The sequence below is a fragment of the Sceloporus occidentalis genome, unplaced genomic scaffold, assembly GCF_023333645.1.
Source record: "Sceloporus occidentalis isolate IW3139 unplaced genomic scaffold, rSceOcc1.0.p SCAF_4, whole genome shotgun sequence".
In the NCBI taxonomy this organism is placed as follows: Eukaryota; Metazoa; Chordata; class Lepidosauria; order Squamata; family Phrynosomatidae; genus Sceloporus; species Sceloporus occidentalis.
Window position 1 is genome coordinate 88,054,061 of NW_028316984.1, and position 17,292 is coordinate 88,071,352.

Sequence of the window (17,292 nt, forward strand, 5' to 3'; positions counted from 1 at the left end):
GATGTGTAAAGTTGTGGGATAGGAAACAAACTTTTGTAACACATTTAGATTTAGTAAACTGAATAAATCATTAACATTCTGAACAGAGTGTTGAAAGGTGCTTTTATTCTGATTAATACTTGCTGCTGCTTGATGAATATTTTTGCCAGTTCAAAAACCAGCTGCATGAACTTTAACTTGGGCAGCAATAGTTTATGTGCTATTTCTCATTAAAAATGTAAATGTACAGATATCAACTTATCTTTGCATGTTACAAAGATATACTGCAAATTAATATATATCACATTATTATAAGACCCTGTATCCAAATTGATCTTCACAGCAACTATAGCAGCAGATGAGACTCAACAGCTGGATTCCCATCACTTTTGATGAAAATTTCAGTATCATTTCATTTTACCTGCATGATATCAAAAGCATGTAAATGTCGGGCATTCAGCAAGGCCAGATGATGAAAAACTATTCCAGAAAAGGTTACAAGTGAAACAACAAACTATCTGTCATGCTTTATCAAGCATTCCAAGAATCCAAACAGAAAAAAGTAGAAATGGAAGAGGTAGCATCTATGTTGAACTTTCTTCTCTCTTCATCCAAGTCTCTTTTTCTGTGAAAACCAGTTCTACAACCTCATATTTGATCACTATTTGCAAAGAGTCCTTTGTTGATGCTTGGAAGATATTCAAATGTAATTCAAATGGCTCTCCAAATTCTTATTTTTTATGATCTATTAATTTTTACTAAGAGGCGCAGCACCTTTTCCTCCAAACCTCTGCTTTCATCACATCACATGCACTGGCAAAGGTCAGAATTTCTATTTGTCTTTTGCATCCAGCTAAAATTAGAAACAACAAACATTGTTTGTTTATGAAGCTTGTTTGTTTCAAAGGCTGTCAGTTCAACTATTGATCATTACGAAAATGAAAAAGCAACAGCAGAGATACAAAAAAATGGCAGCATCTAAAACATTTTGCCATTAACAAGACAGATACATAAAAGAAAACCACAGAATCCAGCATCATTTAAAGTAAAAAGTAGATAAAAACAAACTATTCATGTCAGCCAGAATAGGGCACAGACAGAATATGCCTGGTGTACAATTCCTTGGTGCTGTGTTTCCTCAATTTTTCTACAGAGGCAAATGGGTTTTATAAATGATATTCATACACTAAAACAAAATAGGACTGCTATTATGCATATTACTTTCCTATAGGTTTCAAACACCACTTTTTCTCAAGGGAAACACTGCCTCACGAATAAGGCAACTTGATTTACTCTCTTACTGGCTACAGCAAAATCTTTCTCGTATCACCTGGCTTAAATAGTGACTGCTATGTAAATAGTCTTTTCCATTATACTACATTAGCTTGGTAAGAATAAAAGAAACAAATGTGTCAGAAGATTGCACTTACAGCTGAAGAGTCCTATACACACCTGTACTGTTACTCTTTATAAAAAAATGACACGAAGACTCCCCTTGATTCCTTTATGTAGGAGATGTTAGTATCCACAAGGATGAATAAATACCTTAAGGCCTGTTATCTTACTGTAACCTTTCGACTTTATTTTGAACTGCTTGGTTTCTATTGTTAAATAGCTCTTATTATAAATATTTCTCAACTTAAAACGGGAAATATCAAGAGTTTCACTGTAAGACAGCAGAAGAACAGAAAAAAGATAAATTTTCACATAGATTGGATGTACTTTCTCATACACTTGGACAGAGTTCCAGATTATGTGATTATATTACTACATTCACAACCATAATATATTTTAATTTTTCTAACTCTGCAGAACTACAGTTATACATGGAAGCAATAGGACATTGCCTAATCACATATTCTCCAAGTCGTTCACCCAACATTTGGATTGAAATTTACACTATGAATACTCAGAAATATAAAACTGAACAATGGGGGGGGGGGGGTACAGATTTATGAATTAATTATCTAGACTACTACATAAGGGCTGGCTATTAATTCTGTTTCTACTCATACACACTAGAGATTTTCTAAGAGAAATCATGAATTAAGAACAGCACGGCAACATTTCTAAGTCAAACTTTCTTACCTTTTCTTTTTCTTTCTTGATTAGTTCTTGCAACTCTTCCTTCCAGCCCAAGAATTCCACCACTTTTTCCACTCCACTGATGACATCTCCCAGTTCAGCCACATCATTATGTTGTGGCTGGTATGCAAATGGCCCCACCAAATCACGATTGATCAGTACACGTGGAACAGAAGAACGGACTGCGCCTGCCAGACTAGCAAAAGGCTCCACCTAAAACCCAAACACCAAGAGAAAAAGGCTGCATCTGTCCCAAACCAAAAGCCACAGCACCAAATAAATTCATAGTACCTTGCTCTCTATTTATTATCAGAAAACAATGGCAAAGCTTCAGCTGCAAAACTAAAACATGGACTCTTTCTTATTACCTGCTCAAATACTTTTAAAATAACAAGGGTATATGGTACTGTACTACAAACCAGCCTGCTGACATAAAGAAAGATTATGTCATGCTACTTAGAATGATATTTTTTAGATTTGTAGAGTGGTTCTTTAAAGTGCTCAAACATTATTTTAAGTTATCCTTCCAGGAATCCAGGAACGTAAGCCAACAATATTTATCCCTATATTACAGTTTAGGTAAGGCTATGCGATAATGACTGGCTTAAGAGCATCCTTAACATGAATTTATAGCTGAACTAATAGTTGAATTCAGGTTTTACTGTCTCATATCTAATTCTCTTAACTACACATTACACCAGGCACACACTCATTTCACTCATTCCAACATAAACTAACATGCTACATGGTTCGTATTTAGGGGATCAGGGGCTGTGCAGATCTGGATCAGCCAGATTGGTGCTATAGCAACCGCACACTGCAACCCCGATCTGGCATTTGCAGGGCGCAAAAAGGTGCTGCAAAAAGCAGCTCCTTTTTGTGCCCTGCAAAGGGTGCAAAAGCCATGGCACCGCGGCTTTACGGCGCTCCTTTGGTGCTACATTGTGCAGATGCAGCACTAGAGGAGGGCTGTGATGCTGCATGCCATGTGGAACAGCATGCAACATTATGCCACCCTGGGGGCAGAGTCAGAGCATGCATCATGTGGACGTTATGCCCTGACTTTGCCCCCAAGCTGGCCTTTAAGGTCAGTCTGTACATAGCCTCAGACACTGTTATTCACCACATCTGATCCTTACTATGGATATATACAGGTACTGCACTTCCATTTTTAGCTGACAGGATCAGTTGGGAAAGCAATGCACTGGAATACAGGAAAGATGGCATATTCCGCTTTCTAGCATAATTACAGGGATAATTGTGTCCCAGAAGAAATATATCTGCATCTCCAATATTCTTAGTGTTGTGCACAATACTTGCGTAATCTGATGTCAACATTATTTCTGTAGTCACTAAATGACTAGAAAATTCATCTTTTCTAGCTCAAAACTTGTTAGATGTTATTTGTCCTTTCATTATTAGATATTCAAGAATCCTTTTTTAGGAGTTCATAGTCCATGCTTACCAAGCTCTTTATAAACTTGTCTCACACATGTCCTAAGATGCACTGGATTTTGTTGGTTCCTGAACAGCCACCCTCTATTTCCTTTTCGATTCTCATTGATTACTCTATACTTTTCAGTGTCCCTGAACCAATCTGGCTTGACAACCCAGTTTTTATTCTCTTCCCATGACAGTGCGGACCTCAAGAGAGGTTCCAATGATAAACAGCAGGTCTGCCATAGGAAAATCTGTCACATGCAAGAAGAACCGATGAGGGAGCTCTTCTCCAAAGAACACAATGTCCGGCTTGACTATTCCGGTGCACACGGGACATTTGGGGATCTTCTCAGCCATCACATCCCCCTAAAAGAAGGAACAGGTAACAGAATATAAAGACATATTTGATATTGTAAGTCACAATGAGACATCACAAGCTTGAAATGACACTATTTTGTACACACCAAGCTCTAATGAAACCAAACACAACCCCGTTAGATTTTCAGAACTAGAATCCTGACATTTAAGGACAATGTTATATCATTTTGAAATATGTTTTGGATATTCCTAAAGGAGTATAGCTGTTGTACTGTCACTCACCCTGAAGTCTTCACCAGGATATGATCTTCGACAGACAGTACAAGTAGCTGTAGCAAATGTGCCATGAGCCTCAACTAATTTATCTGGAGGAATTCCAGCAACTAAAACAGAAAAGGCAGAGAGAAGATCAATTGAGTCAATTTTTTTCACCAAGCACAGTTCAGTAAAATAGATGACAACCCCAACCCCACAACCTCAGATCTCACTGCTGCAGACTGACAATGCTTCCATGCTGACTTTTCTCTAAGAGTCTAGTGTGTGTATGTCTCTAACTTACCTCTTTCCAGTCCATCAATGTTCTGGGTGTACAGACGCAGCAGGAGCCCTTTGTCAAACAAAAGTCGGAGAAAGTAGTGGGCATAATTAGGCCTATAATTGCCAGGGTACAGTTCCTTGCTTAACATGAAGAAAGGCTTAGGGTTGTGGAAAAAGTAGTTAAGCTCAAAGATGGCTTCCGGATATGGAATATTATACTGCTGCAGGTTACTATATAGCCCACTTCCAGGGGACCTGCAGAGGAAAGAAAAGGGGAGAATAAAATGAGATGTGGAATACATTTGGAAATTAAGGTACTACAAGGTATCTTCTCTCTGTTAGTGGATGGTGTGTGTGTGTGTGTGTGTGTGTGTGTGTGTGTGTGTGTGTGAATAAATGGAATCAAGGCAAACATACCAAGGGTTATCTGCCTGCAATGGAGGTGGTGTTGCCATGGTGCTTCTCTGGAGCCATCTTGGGCCTCAATCTGCATAAGATTCCCCACTCCAATATTAAAGGACGTGAGAAAGAGTTCAGAATTAAACATGAAAATGGGAGGGATGATTGCTAACTGGCCTCTCTAGTGCAATAAATCAACACTAGATAGGGGATTTACAGATTAATTGCTAATTGTGTTACCCAAAAAGGTGGGGGGATTGGTGGGGTCCCCACCAACTGTGTCAGCTTCTCTTTTAAATGCTGGGGGAACTGGCCTAGCTCAAAGAAACATGTGAGAGGCTGGGAGACTTGAGAATCATTTCTATCTATGTATACCAATACTGAGGAAGACTCCAAGTTTGAGTAAACAAACTTTTTATTTGGAAATATGCAGGAGTGCAATCAAACAAACAATACTAATTCAGACAGACGCACCATTCAGAGCTAACCAAAGTGGAGGTATGGAAATTGTATAGTGGAGTTTTAGGGGCATAGAGGGGGTAATATTTACCTGCCCTGGAGGGGAGAAAGCAGCATGTGGCTCAGATGAGGTCTGAGGGCAACACAATGAATGGAAGAATCTCTCTGTGACATGGAGCACAGACTGGGGGCCAACTATGTGCAAGAGATAGATGCCCACTGTGTGTGAGGAGGCTAGATTTGGGACTGATATTTATATCTGAGATTCTAGCCTCAAGGGGTGTGCTATCTTGCAATGCAACAAAGACCTGATGGTCTTCCCAGGAAACGACAATGGAATTCCGTAACGGCTGATGGCTTTAACTTCAGAGTTACAAAAGCAATTTAGGACAACCCCAAGTAGATAGGGAAGTTGACTGGGAACATGGCAGAGGGGTCAGTAGGGAGTATTGGCTTACTCATCTTGGTGCAATTAGATTAAGGACAGGTGGCTTGGAGGTGTCTCATTCAGGGGGTTGCCATGAGTCAAACTTGCAATAGTCTTGGCACAATTGTCTTTTGTTGCAAGAGCATATACAGGAAGCCTGGGTGAGAAAGGCGTGATGAGCACATCCATTAACTTTTGTCTTGGTATTACTTGGGTCTTCCATATGTCTTTGGGTCTTTGTGTTCTTCCCATGGAAAATTCACATGTCCAAAGGTCATTTAGCATACCCAGCATACCCTGCGTTATATTCAGGGCTTCCATGTTTTCCTATTTGGGGCCAAGCACAGAACCTCAACAAACAAATGCCAGCGTAGCAGTTAACTTGCTATTAAGCTGCTATAATTGTACAGTGTGGATATAGGCTAAAACTAAACTGAGCGAGATCCGTCATATTACCACTCTAAACAGCTTTTAAAAAGCTATAAAGACGGATCTCTTCTGGCAGGCCTTTCCTGAATAGTTGTCTGGACATCAGAAGGAAAATCTAATTGCTGACCTCTGACTTCACCACAGTTATTGTATTGTTTTTAAGTATGCTTTATGTTTTAAATTCTACATTGTTTAATTGTATTTCAAGGGGTGGGTGGGTTGAGGATTCGGACTGTATATTTTAATCTTGTAAGCCACCCCGATTGCATTTTGTAGAGAGGTGTGATATAAATAAATTTATTATTATTATTATTATTATTATTATTATTATTATTAAACTGCAACTGAGCTGCTCACTATACCTATTCCAAGTAATCTTTCCTGACCATGATAGAACGCATTCAAAGCTTAAAGGACAGCTCACCTGAAGCTGGTAACGATAGACTAGACCAGGGGTTCGCAACCTTTTTGACTTACAGAGCCCTTTTTAGAATCAGTTTTTATGGTGGAGCCCCTAAGAGGCCTATCCTATGTCTTACAAGTTAATAGTGTTTAGGAGTAGTGTTACTTTTTGTTTCTTATTCTTTAATTTCATTCAATTATATTTCTTTCATTTTTCTGGAGCCACCACAGACCACCTGGGAAGTGTATTCAGAGCCCTAAGGTATCCTCAGAGCACAGGTTGGGAATCACTGGACTAGACTGATGGCTCAGCCAGCATACTGTTAATGGGAATGTATGCCTGCCATTTCAATTGCAAAACTGGGAAGAAACTTTATTTCTATAGGAGCTGGTGCAATTTGTATAAGTTCTATTTTTGTATCATATCTGCTCCACAGGTTACATATTTAACACAGCACAAATCAAGACCAGGCTTAATACCTGGTTTTGATGTCTGTTGTTGTTAACTGCCTTCAAGTCAACTTCAACTCATGGTGACCCCATGAATGAGACACCTCCAAGCCTTCCTATCCTCAGTTGCTCTGCTCAGATCATGGAGGCTCAGGTCCCTGGCCTCCTGGGTTGTGTCTTAACAATCTGATATGCCGTCTCCCTCTCTTTCTACTGCCCTCCCAACATCGTTGTCTTTTCTAGTGAGTCATGCCCTCTCATGATGAGGCCAAAGTACAATAGCCTCAGTTTACTAATCTTGACGTGAGAGTTCAGGCTTGATCTGTTTCATGACCCATCTGTTTGTCTTTTTGGCCATCCATGGTATCCTCAGGACTCTTCTCTTGTCCAGTTATCACATCTACACATGGTGATGAGCAATATAATGGCTTGGACATTCCTAACTTTAGTGTTCAGTTTTATATCTTTGCTCTTTAGGTTCTTGTCTAGTTCTTTCATAGCTGCCTTTCTCAGTCCTGGTATTTTTCTAATTTCTTGAATACACTTTCAGTTCTGATCAATTATTGAGCCATGGTATGGAAATCTTTAACTATTTCAATTTTCTCATCATATAGATTGAATTTACGTAAATCATATTTTCAATTGTTCAGGAAAGAGGCTATGGTCAAATTAAGAGAACTGTTTCTCCCCATTAAGGAGATGGGAACAGACCTAATGCAGTACCATGCCAGGAAATAATAAAGTTAAAAGATTCCCTACAATTTTAAAAAGCATCATAATTAACTATTTCTGCCTATGCTCTGCTTCTCAAGGCTATTTCATGTGAATGGAGTGAAGGCTGCTGGGAAAAAAAAGATTACAGATAAAGACATAACTAGGGGGTAGGGGTGGGATAATATTTGCACAGTCAAGGGGGACAAGGCCTCCATAGCAGTTTGTTGTTACCTGAAATCTGGGATGCCACTGGGAGTGCTGAGTCCTGCTCCAGCCATCACCACTACCCTTTGGCATTCTTTCTTCTGAATTAATTCTGTCACATTTTTCAGGGTGAGCTTCTCCTTTCCACTATTATCTCCTCCTTTACCAGTTCCAAAGAACAGCATTGGAGCAGTGGATAGGGAAAATGGCCTCACTTCCTGGATCCTTCTGGCAACATGTTACACATGCAAGAGATGACAAAGGAGTACATATCAATACCACTCACCAAAATGAAAATACAGAGGCTGGGAGAAAACTAAACACAAAAATAACTCACAGAAAAAGAATGTGTTACATATATTAAAATTACATAGACAAGGATAATCTGGATGAAATGGCCAGGTTTATAAATTTTGCCACTTGCTGATTGAGTATCAGAGCCCTGGAGCAGGACGGTCACAAGAGACTTGAAAGAGAGCCCAGGGAAACATTGTGTGGTGGGATATGATGTATCTTCTCTGGCCCCCTGATAGAAATTACAGTGGAAAAATGGTTGGGATATGGTTTCAATTTCATAATTATAACAGGGGCAGCATCTCTTGTTCAATGGTGTTTTATTAAATCTGCCAGTTAATAGGTTACAGGGAAGAACATTAAACCTTGTCAAGTAAAAAGGCTTTCTGTATTGTGGGATTGTTAATCAGCCTAGACAAGGCATTCTGTCCTGCTAAGGAGGGCATGGTAAACCAAGCAACCACTGGGGGGAAACATTCCCTTTGCAGCACCTTGTAGCTCTTGATAATCAGTGGAGTTTATCACACAGGAGGAATTTCTCTTAATTTTGAATGAAAAGTAAGTAGGGCCAGAACGCAGTCACGTAAAGTCACTAGTTTAGCGAAATTACGTGAATGCTCATTGCATTCGAACTGGCTCCCCATTGCCCCAAAATAGCATGCCATTGCCCGAATTTGCACGTGTCAGTCTATCATGCAATAACGTGAAACCCCATGATTGCGCTTGGACTGACTTCCCATTGCCCGAATTTGTGTGTGGCGGTCTATCATGCAATAATGTTAAACCTCATGATTGCGTTCAGATTGCCATTGGATTATACTTCCAATTTCCATTGTCTGATAAACTCTAGTGTCAGTTAACCTATGTTTGACAATTGATTTGGTCTCATCTAGGTCCATGGGTAAAAGACTGGAGAGTAGATAAGCCTACTGAGATGATTTTATACATCACTGCCTTTATCCAGTGTGATTCGTAGGAGTCTGACATTGTCTTGGACACCAGGGACTTGAAGTTAGGATAAGGCAATAGAGTAAGTCCAAGGCTGCCATTTCAGGGAATTTAAGACAGACTCCAAGTAAAGAGCAGATCCAGCAACACACCCGTGGAGACAAACTATTAACCTAAGAAACAGAGATTGGATTCCTTTAAAACACCATTAACTATCTCCTGATAAACTTGGAAGTGTTGCTGATTCTCAAAAGTACTTTCTGCAGAGCCTTGTCAAATCTGACACCAGCTCTGGAGGTACTTTATCCAGCCATTCTCCACAGAAACAAAGAGCCTGTGTATTTTAAATTACAATTATTTTACTATTCTCTTTCTCCAGAGTTCATAATCTCACCATTGTTTTAGAACTGGTGATGATAACAATGGAGTTTATCAGACAAGGGAAATTGGAAGTATAATCCAAAGACAATCCGAATGCAATCATGAGGTTTAACGTTACTGCGTGAGAGGTGATCACACGCAATTTCAGCCAATGGCAAGCTATTTTCAGGCAATGGGAAGTCAGTTCGAACGCAATTTGAATTCACATAAATTCGCTGAACTAGCGAATTCACGTGAATGTGTTCTAGCCCCATTTTCTTTTTATTCAAAATTAAGAGAAATTCCTCCCGTGTGATAAACTCCAATGTCTACCTCCACACTGCAAAAATAATCCAGTTTGATACCACTTTAACTGCCATGGCTCAGTGCTATGGATTTTGGGAATTATAGTTTTGTGAGACATTTAGCCTTCTCTGTCAGAGAGTGTTGATGCCACAACAAATTACAGTTCCCAGAATTCCTTAGCATTGTGCCATGGCAGCTAAAGTGGTGTCAAACTGGATTATTTCTGCAGTGTGGTTGGCAGCCAATGTCAGATTGGACAAGTTACAGGATACTGGTGGAGTGTGTTTGGTAATACATATGCAGAAATAAGAGGAGCTGAATCTGACAGCTCTTGTACTAAGAAGAGACAGGATTCTGATGAGTGGACAGAAAGGGCAGAGATAAGGGAAATAACAACTGTTGTCCGGAAGCTTAAGTCTCGGACTTTATACTTATTACTTTTTCCTAAGCAATCCCAAAAGCCTTTAGGTACACTTCAAGGCCAGAGTGATAAACCAGAGTGGTAAACATGTGTCCTCCTGCTTGTTCAGCTACAATTTCTACACCCAATGGTGAGAAATGGTATGTGTTGCAGTCCACATTCTGAAGGGCCTGTCTATAATGTAGATACTTTTAAAATAGTGTAACCTGTCCCAGGTCTATGGCTTGCAAAGCCCTCTGCCTGAAACTGCAAACATAATGGTAGTATAGATTATCAGAGTCATCAAGGACATTCAGTATGCACATGGAAGTAATTAGGTAAATCAAACAGAAGGTCACACTTATTTTGATAAGAAAGGTCCGAAAATTAAACCCACACCAGAAAGTGCACAAAAAGGGGAAATGAGTTCATACCTGACAACAGACATGCTTGCATTTTTTTTGTTATCTCCTGGAATCCTGGGCTGTAATAAATATCCATTTGAAAGGCAGAAGGCAGGTCTTAATGAAACTAGGAGCCTATTTTTACATGCTGTAGAATCAGAAGAGCTCCTGTAATGATGTTGTTGAGCACATATCCAGAAATACCTCCAACCTTTAAAACAAAAACCAAACCAAAACAGACAATCACTTTCAGATGCAGCTGGTTGTTATATGAAGAATAAAAACCATTCGGTTATGTTAATTATAGCTTTATATGGGGGTTTCCCCTGAACTTAAATTATTTTTGTCTATGATGTGTTTGCCACTGTACAGCGAAAAGAGTAGGGTTTGCCGCCAAAGAGGCCCACCAATTTATGTAGGCTAAGGGAAGAGTTAAAGAGGAATACAGATTGGGAATATGATCTTACATTTTATTCTCCTTTGACTGCTGAGAGGATATTGGAATGATAAAACATTTAGCATATGAAAGTGTTTTACAAATAAGGATAGATGTAATGCAGTTTCAGTTCTGAGTTGGGGGAAAGCCATGGCTCAGTGGTATACATTCAGTTTGTGCCATTTCTAATGGCAACAGCAGAGCCAAGAAAGACTTCTGCCTACCAGAGATCTTGAAGAGATACTGCCAGAGCAGTCACTACTTGCTACTAGGCAAGATGGACCAATGGTCTCACTCACTATAAGGTTGCCTTCTACATTCACCTTTCCTCCTTGTATAACAATATAAAAATAGACTACACATAGATATGCGAGAGATTTCCCATCACACTTATCTATGGTCTTCCCAGTATTTTTAGTTAACTGATGGGCCCATACAGACAGGCCAAAATAAAGCTGCTTCAGGTCACTTTGGAGGTATGCTGTTTAAATGAAACACTCATCTTAAGAGGCCAGAAGCTGTGTCAAAGCTGTGCTCTAGTCCTTAGAACTGGAGTATGGCTTTGGTGCGACTTCTGGCCTCTTAGGATGCATGCATCATTTAAACAGCATACCACCAAAGTGACTTGAAGCAGCTTTATTTTGGCCTGTCTGTATGGGCTCTGACATTACTTTTCTGAATTAGTGTTCTACTCACCCATTAATCTCTCAAAATTTGCAGCACGAAGCACATGCTTTCCCACAGAGACTCTGAAGTGTAATCTCCAGTTCATTTCCCCTTCACTGCCGGGTCTTCTACTAGAAATAGGAAAAGCAAGAGAAAGTTGTCTGATCTGTTTCTGTGTCTTGCCTTCTGTTGCTGGTGAAAAATAAATGGTTTGCACAGCACAGCACAGCACCTCACCCACCCCCCTTGTTTTACTAGTGATGTGAATGCGGAGGGAGATTTAGAGCATAGGGCAAAACACTCTTCTGTTTGCTTTCAGTGATCTTCAGCCAGGAGGAAGAACAGCTGAATAGCTCTTTACCGTAATGTTCCTAATAGGAGAACCTAAATCAGCTCCTGCTAAAAAATATTCTTTACTTTTTTGTTTTATTTCACTCTTGGTAACAGCTTAGCCTTTGAAAAATGATCACAGATGGGAAAATGCACAGATATTAGGGAATCATAATGGCTTTCTATCATCTCATGTTTCAATGCTGTAATTTCCCAAGAAGCATTCTACATTTCATTCAAAAGACAACTGAGTTCAAAAATCTCAATATTAAGGCAAAGTCTACTACAACACCCCCCAGTCCCCCCCCCACAGGTCCATGGTCTCTTGAATGTCTCAGTAAATCACTCCTTTTGCAGAAGAGCTTGTTTCAAATAAAAATTAGTACAGCTAATTTACAATTATACAATTGGTAGTTATGAAATTACTGCTGAATTTAGCAAGCTAGCCATATAGTAAAATGTTTTTGTGTGGTACTAGTGGCTAACATATGCTATGGGGAATGTGGAAAATCCATATAGTCCAACCTTCTGTCATAATGCAGCCATTTACCCATCAGCTCTCCCAGTGGTGTCACTAGGAGGGTGTGAGAGGTGCAGACCACATCAGGCGACACTCTAAGGGGGGGGGGGTGTGACACCACTTCTGCTCAAACTTCTGTATTTTGGCAGAAACATTGTGGTGTTTGCCTGTATTTCTTTAAAATGCTTTAAGAGATGGTGGGAGTGAGGTGAACCTCTGTAGGAGAAGAAAGGAGGGGCCCCAGAATTTCTTTAAATTATATTTTTTAATTTTTAAAAATTATTTAAAAACATTACATTTTAACTAAATGTAAAAATAAAACTTCACTATGTATATGTAAATATAAGGATTCTATATGGTGTGAAATGGGAGGAGGAGGTCAATGAGGGGGGTGACACCATGAGTGACCGCACTGGGTGACACCAACCCTAGGGTCTCCACTGAGCTGTCCAGAGATCACTCAAACCAGATCACTGTATGGTACAACTGAGGGAGAGGGATTCATCACAGAAAAATATATTAGAAATCCCTCCTTTCACCTTCCAGAGTTAGAAATTATTAAATATATTATCTAATTCCAAAAATGTCTGAGTGCAACAGACCTAGCCCCTGCAATTGCATTGCAAGTACTCACTCACATCTCCAACATTATAAACACTAGAAACTGTTACATTACTGAGACAGCTGAGAAGGAGTACATGGATTATTATGTAAGTGTACATAAACCCTTTTTCTTCTACAACTCATTATCACTTTTATCAAAGCTGTCAATACTGCTCAGTTGTTTGGGTGATGGGCATGCCATCCAAGAACACACATAGGCAACATCACAGAATGGGTGGATGTACCTTGAAACACAACCTTGGAACACATTTTTGTGACCTTAGTGGCACAGAACTGGCAACTGAAGTCCCTCATATGGATTGTCTTGCTGGGGTGATATGTGCAATAAAAATTTAGTTCTAACATACAACGGTTTTCAGAATGTTAGGACTACAAAAGTCCATATAATAAGTAGGAAGAGAACTCAGAAATCTTGGAGTAAATGTTATGGACAGCTTGATGAGAATTTTTACCCAGTTTAGTACAGCTGTGGAGAGAAAAGCAAACCTCATTTTGGTCATAATTTTAAAGGGAACTGAAAATAAAACTGCCACTATAATACTGCCCTTATGTAAATCCATAGTATGACTAGATTTGTGTCCATACAATAAAGGATACTGTAGAGCTGGAAAATGCAGAAAAGGGCAATGAGTATGCTCAAGGGGCTACAGCAAGTCCCTTATGAAAAAGGGTTACAATGTTTAAGGCCCTTTAACTTAAGGTAAGTAAATGAAAATTAGACAGAATTTCATAAAATCATACATAATATAAAGTGGCTAGGAAAGTTTTCTTCCTCTCTCATAATACTAGATTTTGGAATCCTTCACTGAAGCTGAATGACAGAACATTCATGACAAATAAAAAGAAGCATGTTTCTCATACAGTTTGAGTATCCTTTATTCAAAATGTTTGGGACCACAAGTGTTCTGCATTTTGGATTTTTTCAGATTTTTGAATATTTGTATTTGCATATAGATACATAATGAGATACTTGGACATGTGACTCAAATCTAAACAAAAATTCATTTATTTTCATATACATCTTATACACATAGCCTCAAGGAAATTTTATATACATTTTTTATAGAATCATAGAATCATAGAATCATAGAGTTGGAAGAGACCACTAGGGCCATCCAGTCCAACCCCCTGCCATGCAGGAAATCCAAATCAAAGCATCCCCGACAGATGACCATCCAGCCTCTGCTTATAATTTTGTGGATGTAACAAAATTTGTGTACAGCACAGGATGGAAAATATTACTGGATCCCCACCTACATTTCCCTGTATATAGGAGTATTCTTACCTTATCAGTAGTAGTCACTGTTGTCAGCTTCTCTCTCTCCTTTTTTTTTTACTACACAGAAAGAGCAAAACAAATGAATATAAATAATGCAGCAAATAATGCAACAAAAACATCTCAAAATAAGAATCATGACTACAATTTCTCCACCAAGCTAATGTATTACTTCATTATGTCTCACTTACTGAATATATTTGCAAGATGTTTTCAACCATCCTAAAATATGAAACGATACTACAAATTTTTAATGTCCTGAAGTTAGAATCTGTGCATTTTTTAATGGTAAAGGGGAAGGGGGAATTGTTCTTTTACATCTTTCCTTCTTTCCCACTTCCATGATTTTTCCTCCTAAGGTTGCTTCCATTGGTCTACATGTTTTGAATTTATGTTTCCATAATCCATTTTCCATTTCCAGTTTCTCACTGGCTATAATGACAGAGGGCCCTGGGATTTCAAATCCCAAACCTCTGTTGGACCAAGAGTTTCCCACCCCAACTTTAGATGCAGATTTTGGCTGCCACATTCAAAACATGCTGGTGATTGCACATCACATTGTTATTGTATATATCTAAGGAGGATATCACACGACTGAAATTGGAAGTATAATCCAGTGTCATCCTGAACGGAAACATGCGTATCCATGTTATTGCGCGAAAGGTTACCACACGCAATCGCTGGCAGTCCGAACTGTCAATCCACAGTTAAGTAAATTCAGTGAACTAGCGAAGTCACAAACCCTATTCCTAGGCAACTTTGCACTCAGTGCGCTGTTGTTTGGTGTGTGTTGTGCATGTCTCCTTTGGTTCTGGTTCCCCCCCCCCAATCTGGAAGGGGGGTTTCCCATGAAGCCACGCTGCAATTCCGCTTCAATTTTGCTTCCACTTGTCCTTCAGCATTGCTGAGGGGGGGCTGCTGCCTGCTAATTTAGAGGCATGGACCAGGAGCTATTGGATAACCATTATATTCACGTTTTAACATGACAAGAGTGAATATATGCTTGTTTTAATGTGAATAGAGAATGTTCTTTCAACCATTCTTCCCGCCTCTCCCCTCCAACCTCTTTTGTAAATTGTGGGGTTCCTTGGTTCCTGTCACTCGCCTAGATACGCTATGCTCCAGTCATCTGGAGTCTCACTCAGCATGCGCAAGGTGCCAATTCACAATTAAGAACCCACCGATGTGATGGCTTACTTTGCACAGAATCTGGGTCGCGTTCGGGGAGGCCATTACAGCGAATTTAAGGTCTGATAAGTGATCACATAATTGCATGAATTTTCGAATTGACCTCGCTATCTTCTCTTTCGAAATTGAGAGTCTCCCGTCCCGTGTGATAAACTCCTAAGTCATTATCAATTTATGGGGACCGTAAGGCAGGTTTCTTGGAAGAATTTGTTCCTCTGAAGCTGAGACAGTGTGGTTGTCCATGGTCACCCAGTGGGTTTCCATGGCCTGGCAGAGATTTTAATCTTGGTCTCCCAGTATCAAAGGCTGTGTCTATACTGCAGAAATAGCCCGGGTTGAGGCCACTTTAACTGCCCAGGCTGAATGCTAGGGAATTCTGGGAACTGCAGTATTGTGAGACATTTAGCCCTCTCTGTCAGGGAGCTCTGGGGACACAATAGACTACAATTCCCAGATTCTCTAGCACTGAGCCAGGGCAATTAAAGCAGTCTCAGACCAGATTATTTCTGCAATGTGGATGCAGCCCTAGTCCAACAATTTTGATAGTTAGATAAGTGTGTGAGTTGCTTTTATAGTTTACTGTTTTAGAGTTATTTAATGATACTGTTATTTAATAATCTTTGCTGCTTTTGATTGTAGATTGTACTTGTACGCCGCAGGCAGATTTTAACTGTATTGTTTTGATGATTATGTAAATGCCGTGCAAAACGTACGGCTCAATAATAATAATAACACCCAAACCGCTACACAACAGTGTGTGCTTGCTATCCTGAATGATGCATGTTCACAAGCAGCACACATGGGTTAAAAAACACCTGACAAACATTGAACATGTTTGGCAGCAATTGAGAACAATGGGTGCTTCTGCACTGTAGGAATAATGCAGTTTGACACCACTTTAAGTACTCTAGCTCCATTCTATGGAATCCTGGGATTTGTAGCCTTACAATCTTTAAACCTCTCTGCCTCTTTGTTATTGTTGTTGTGTGTTTTCACGTTTCTAACATATGGCGACCCTATTCTGTGGTTTCCTTGACAAGATTTGTTCAGAGGTGGTTTGCCATTGCTCTCCTCAGAGGTCAGGTCACCCTTGCCTTGTGTGGTTTACATGGCTGAGGCAGGATTCAAACCCTGGTCTCCAGAGTCCCAAGCCCAACACCTCACGAAACTACATATCCCAGTATTCCTTAGGATGGAGCTGTGGCAGACTGCAGTTAAAATGGTGTCAAAGCACATTATGTCTACTGTGTAGATGCACCAATGTGGCATATTTATGTGACGTTGAAGGCTTTCATGGCCGGCATCCAGTTTTTTGTGGGTTTTTCGGGCTCTGTGGCCATGTTCTAGCAGAGTTTCTTCCTGACGTTTCGCCTCCATCTGTGGCATCTGGCATCTTCGGAGAAAATGCTGGTCCGAGAAACCCACAAAAACTATGGCATATTCATGTATGTATTTATGTACTTAAACTCTGTGAAGAACAGGGGCGGCGAGAGGCACAAGAGGTTCAGAGCATAGACATCCCGGTCACACAAACCGGGGAGGGGTGGGAAGCAGGCTAAGGCACCGCCAAAAGAGGCAGGGAAAGCGGGGCTCCCTTCCGACCAGCGCCGTTAGGAAAGCGCAGGCTTCGGCGGAGCAGCCTAGGCCGCGGTTGCCATGGCGACCCCTCCCCCTCCCCTCTCGCCGAACGGGGGCGG

General features: G+C 40.1%; 1 protein-coding gene across 7 annotated transcripts; it reads right to left on the reverse strand.

Annotated features, from left to right (window-relative positions):
- Positions 1–85: 85 nt before the first annotated feature.
- On the reverse strand, positions 86–17,180 carry SIRT3 (sirtuin 3). 7 transcript variants are annotated; one of them, XM_089520782.1, is made up of 10 exons: positions 17,130–17,180; positions 14,417–14,467; positions 11,688–11,788; positions 10,586–10,766; positions 7,871–8,071; positions 4,382–4,614; positions 4,105–4,205; positions 3,709–3,870; positions 2,068–2,277; positions 86–832 (listed from the first exon to the last, which is right to left on the reverse strand). In XM_089520782.1, exons 3-10 carry the CDS (start codon positions 11,761–11,763, stop codon positions 812–814), a joined length of 1,185 nt encoding a protein of 394 aa, XP_089376908.1. In that variant the 5' UTR covers positions 11,764–11,788; positions 14,417–14,467; positions 17,130–17,180; the 3' UTR covers positions 86–811. The 7 variants fall into 7 exon arrangements, 6 of the variants coding, with proteins under 6 accessions (XP_089376908.1, XP_089376910.1, XP_089376909.1 ...); XM_089520784.1 differs by lacking the exon at positions 17,130–17,180 and adding an exon at positions 14,599–16,245; XM_089520783.1 differs by lacking the exon at positions 17,130–17,180 and having other exon boundaries at positions 14,417–14,519.
- Between the last annotated feature and the right edge of the window lie 112 nt (positions 17,181–17,292).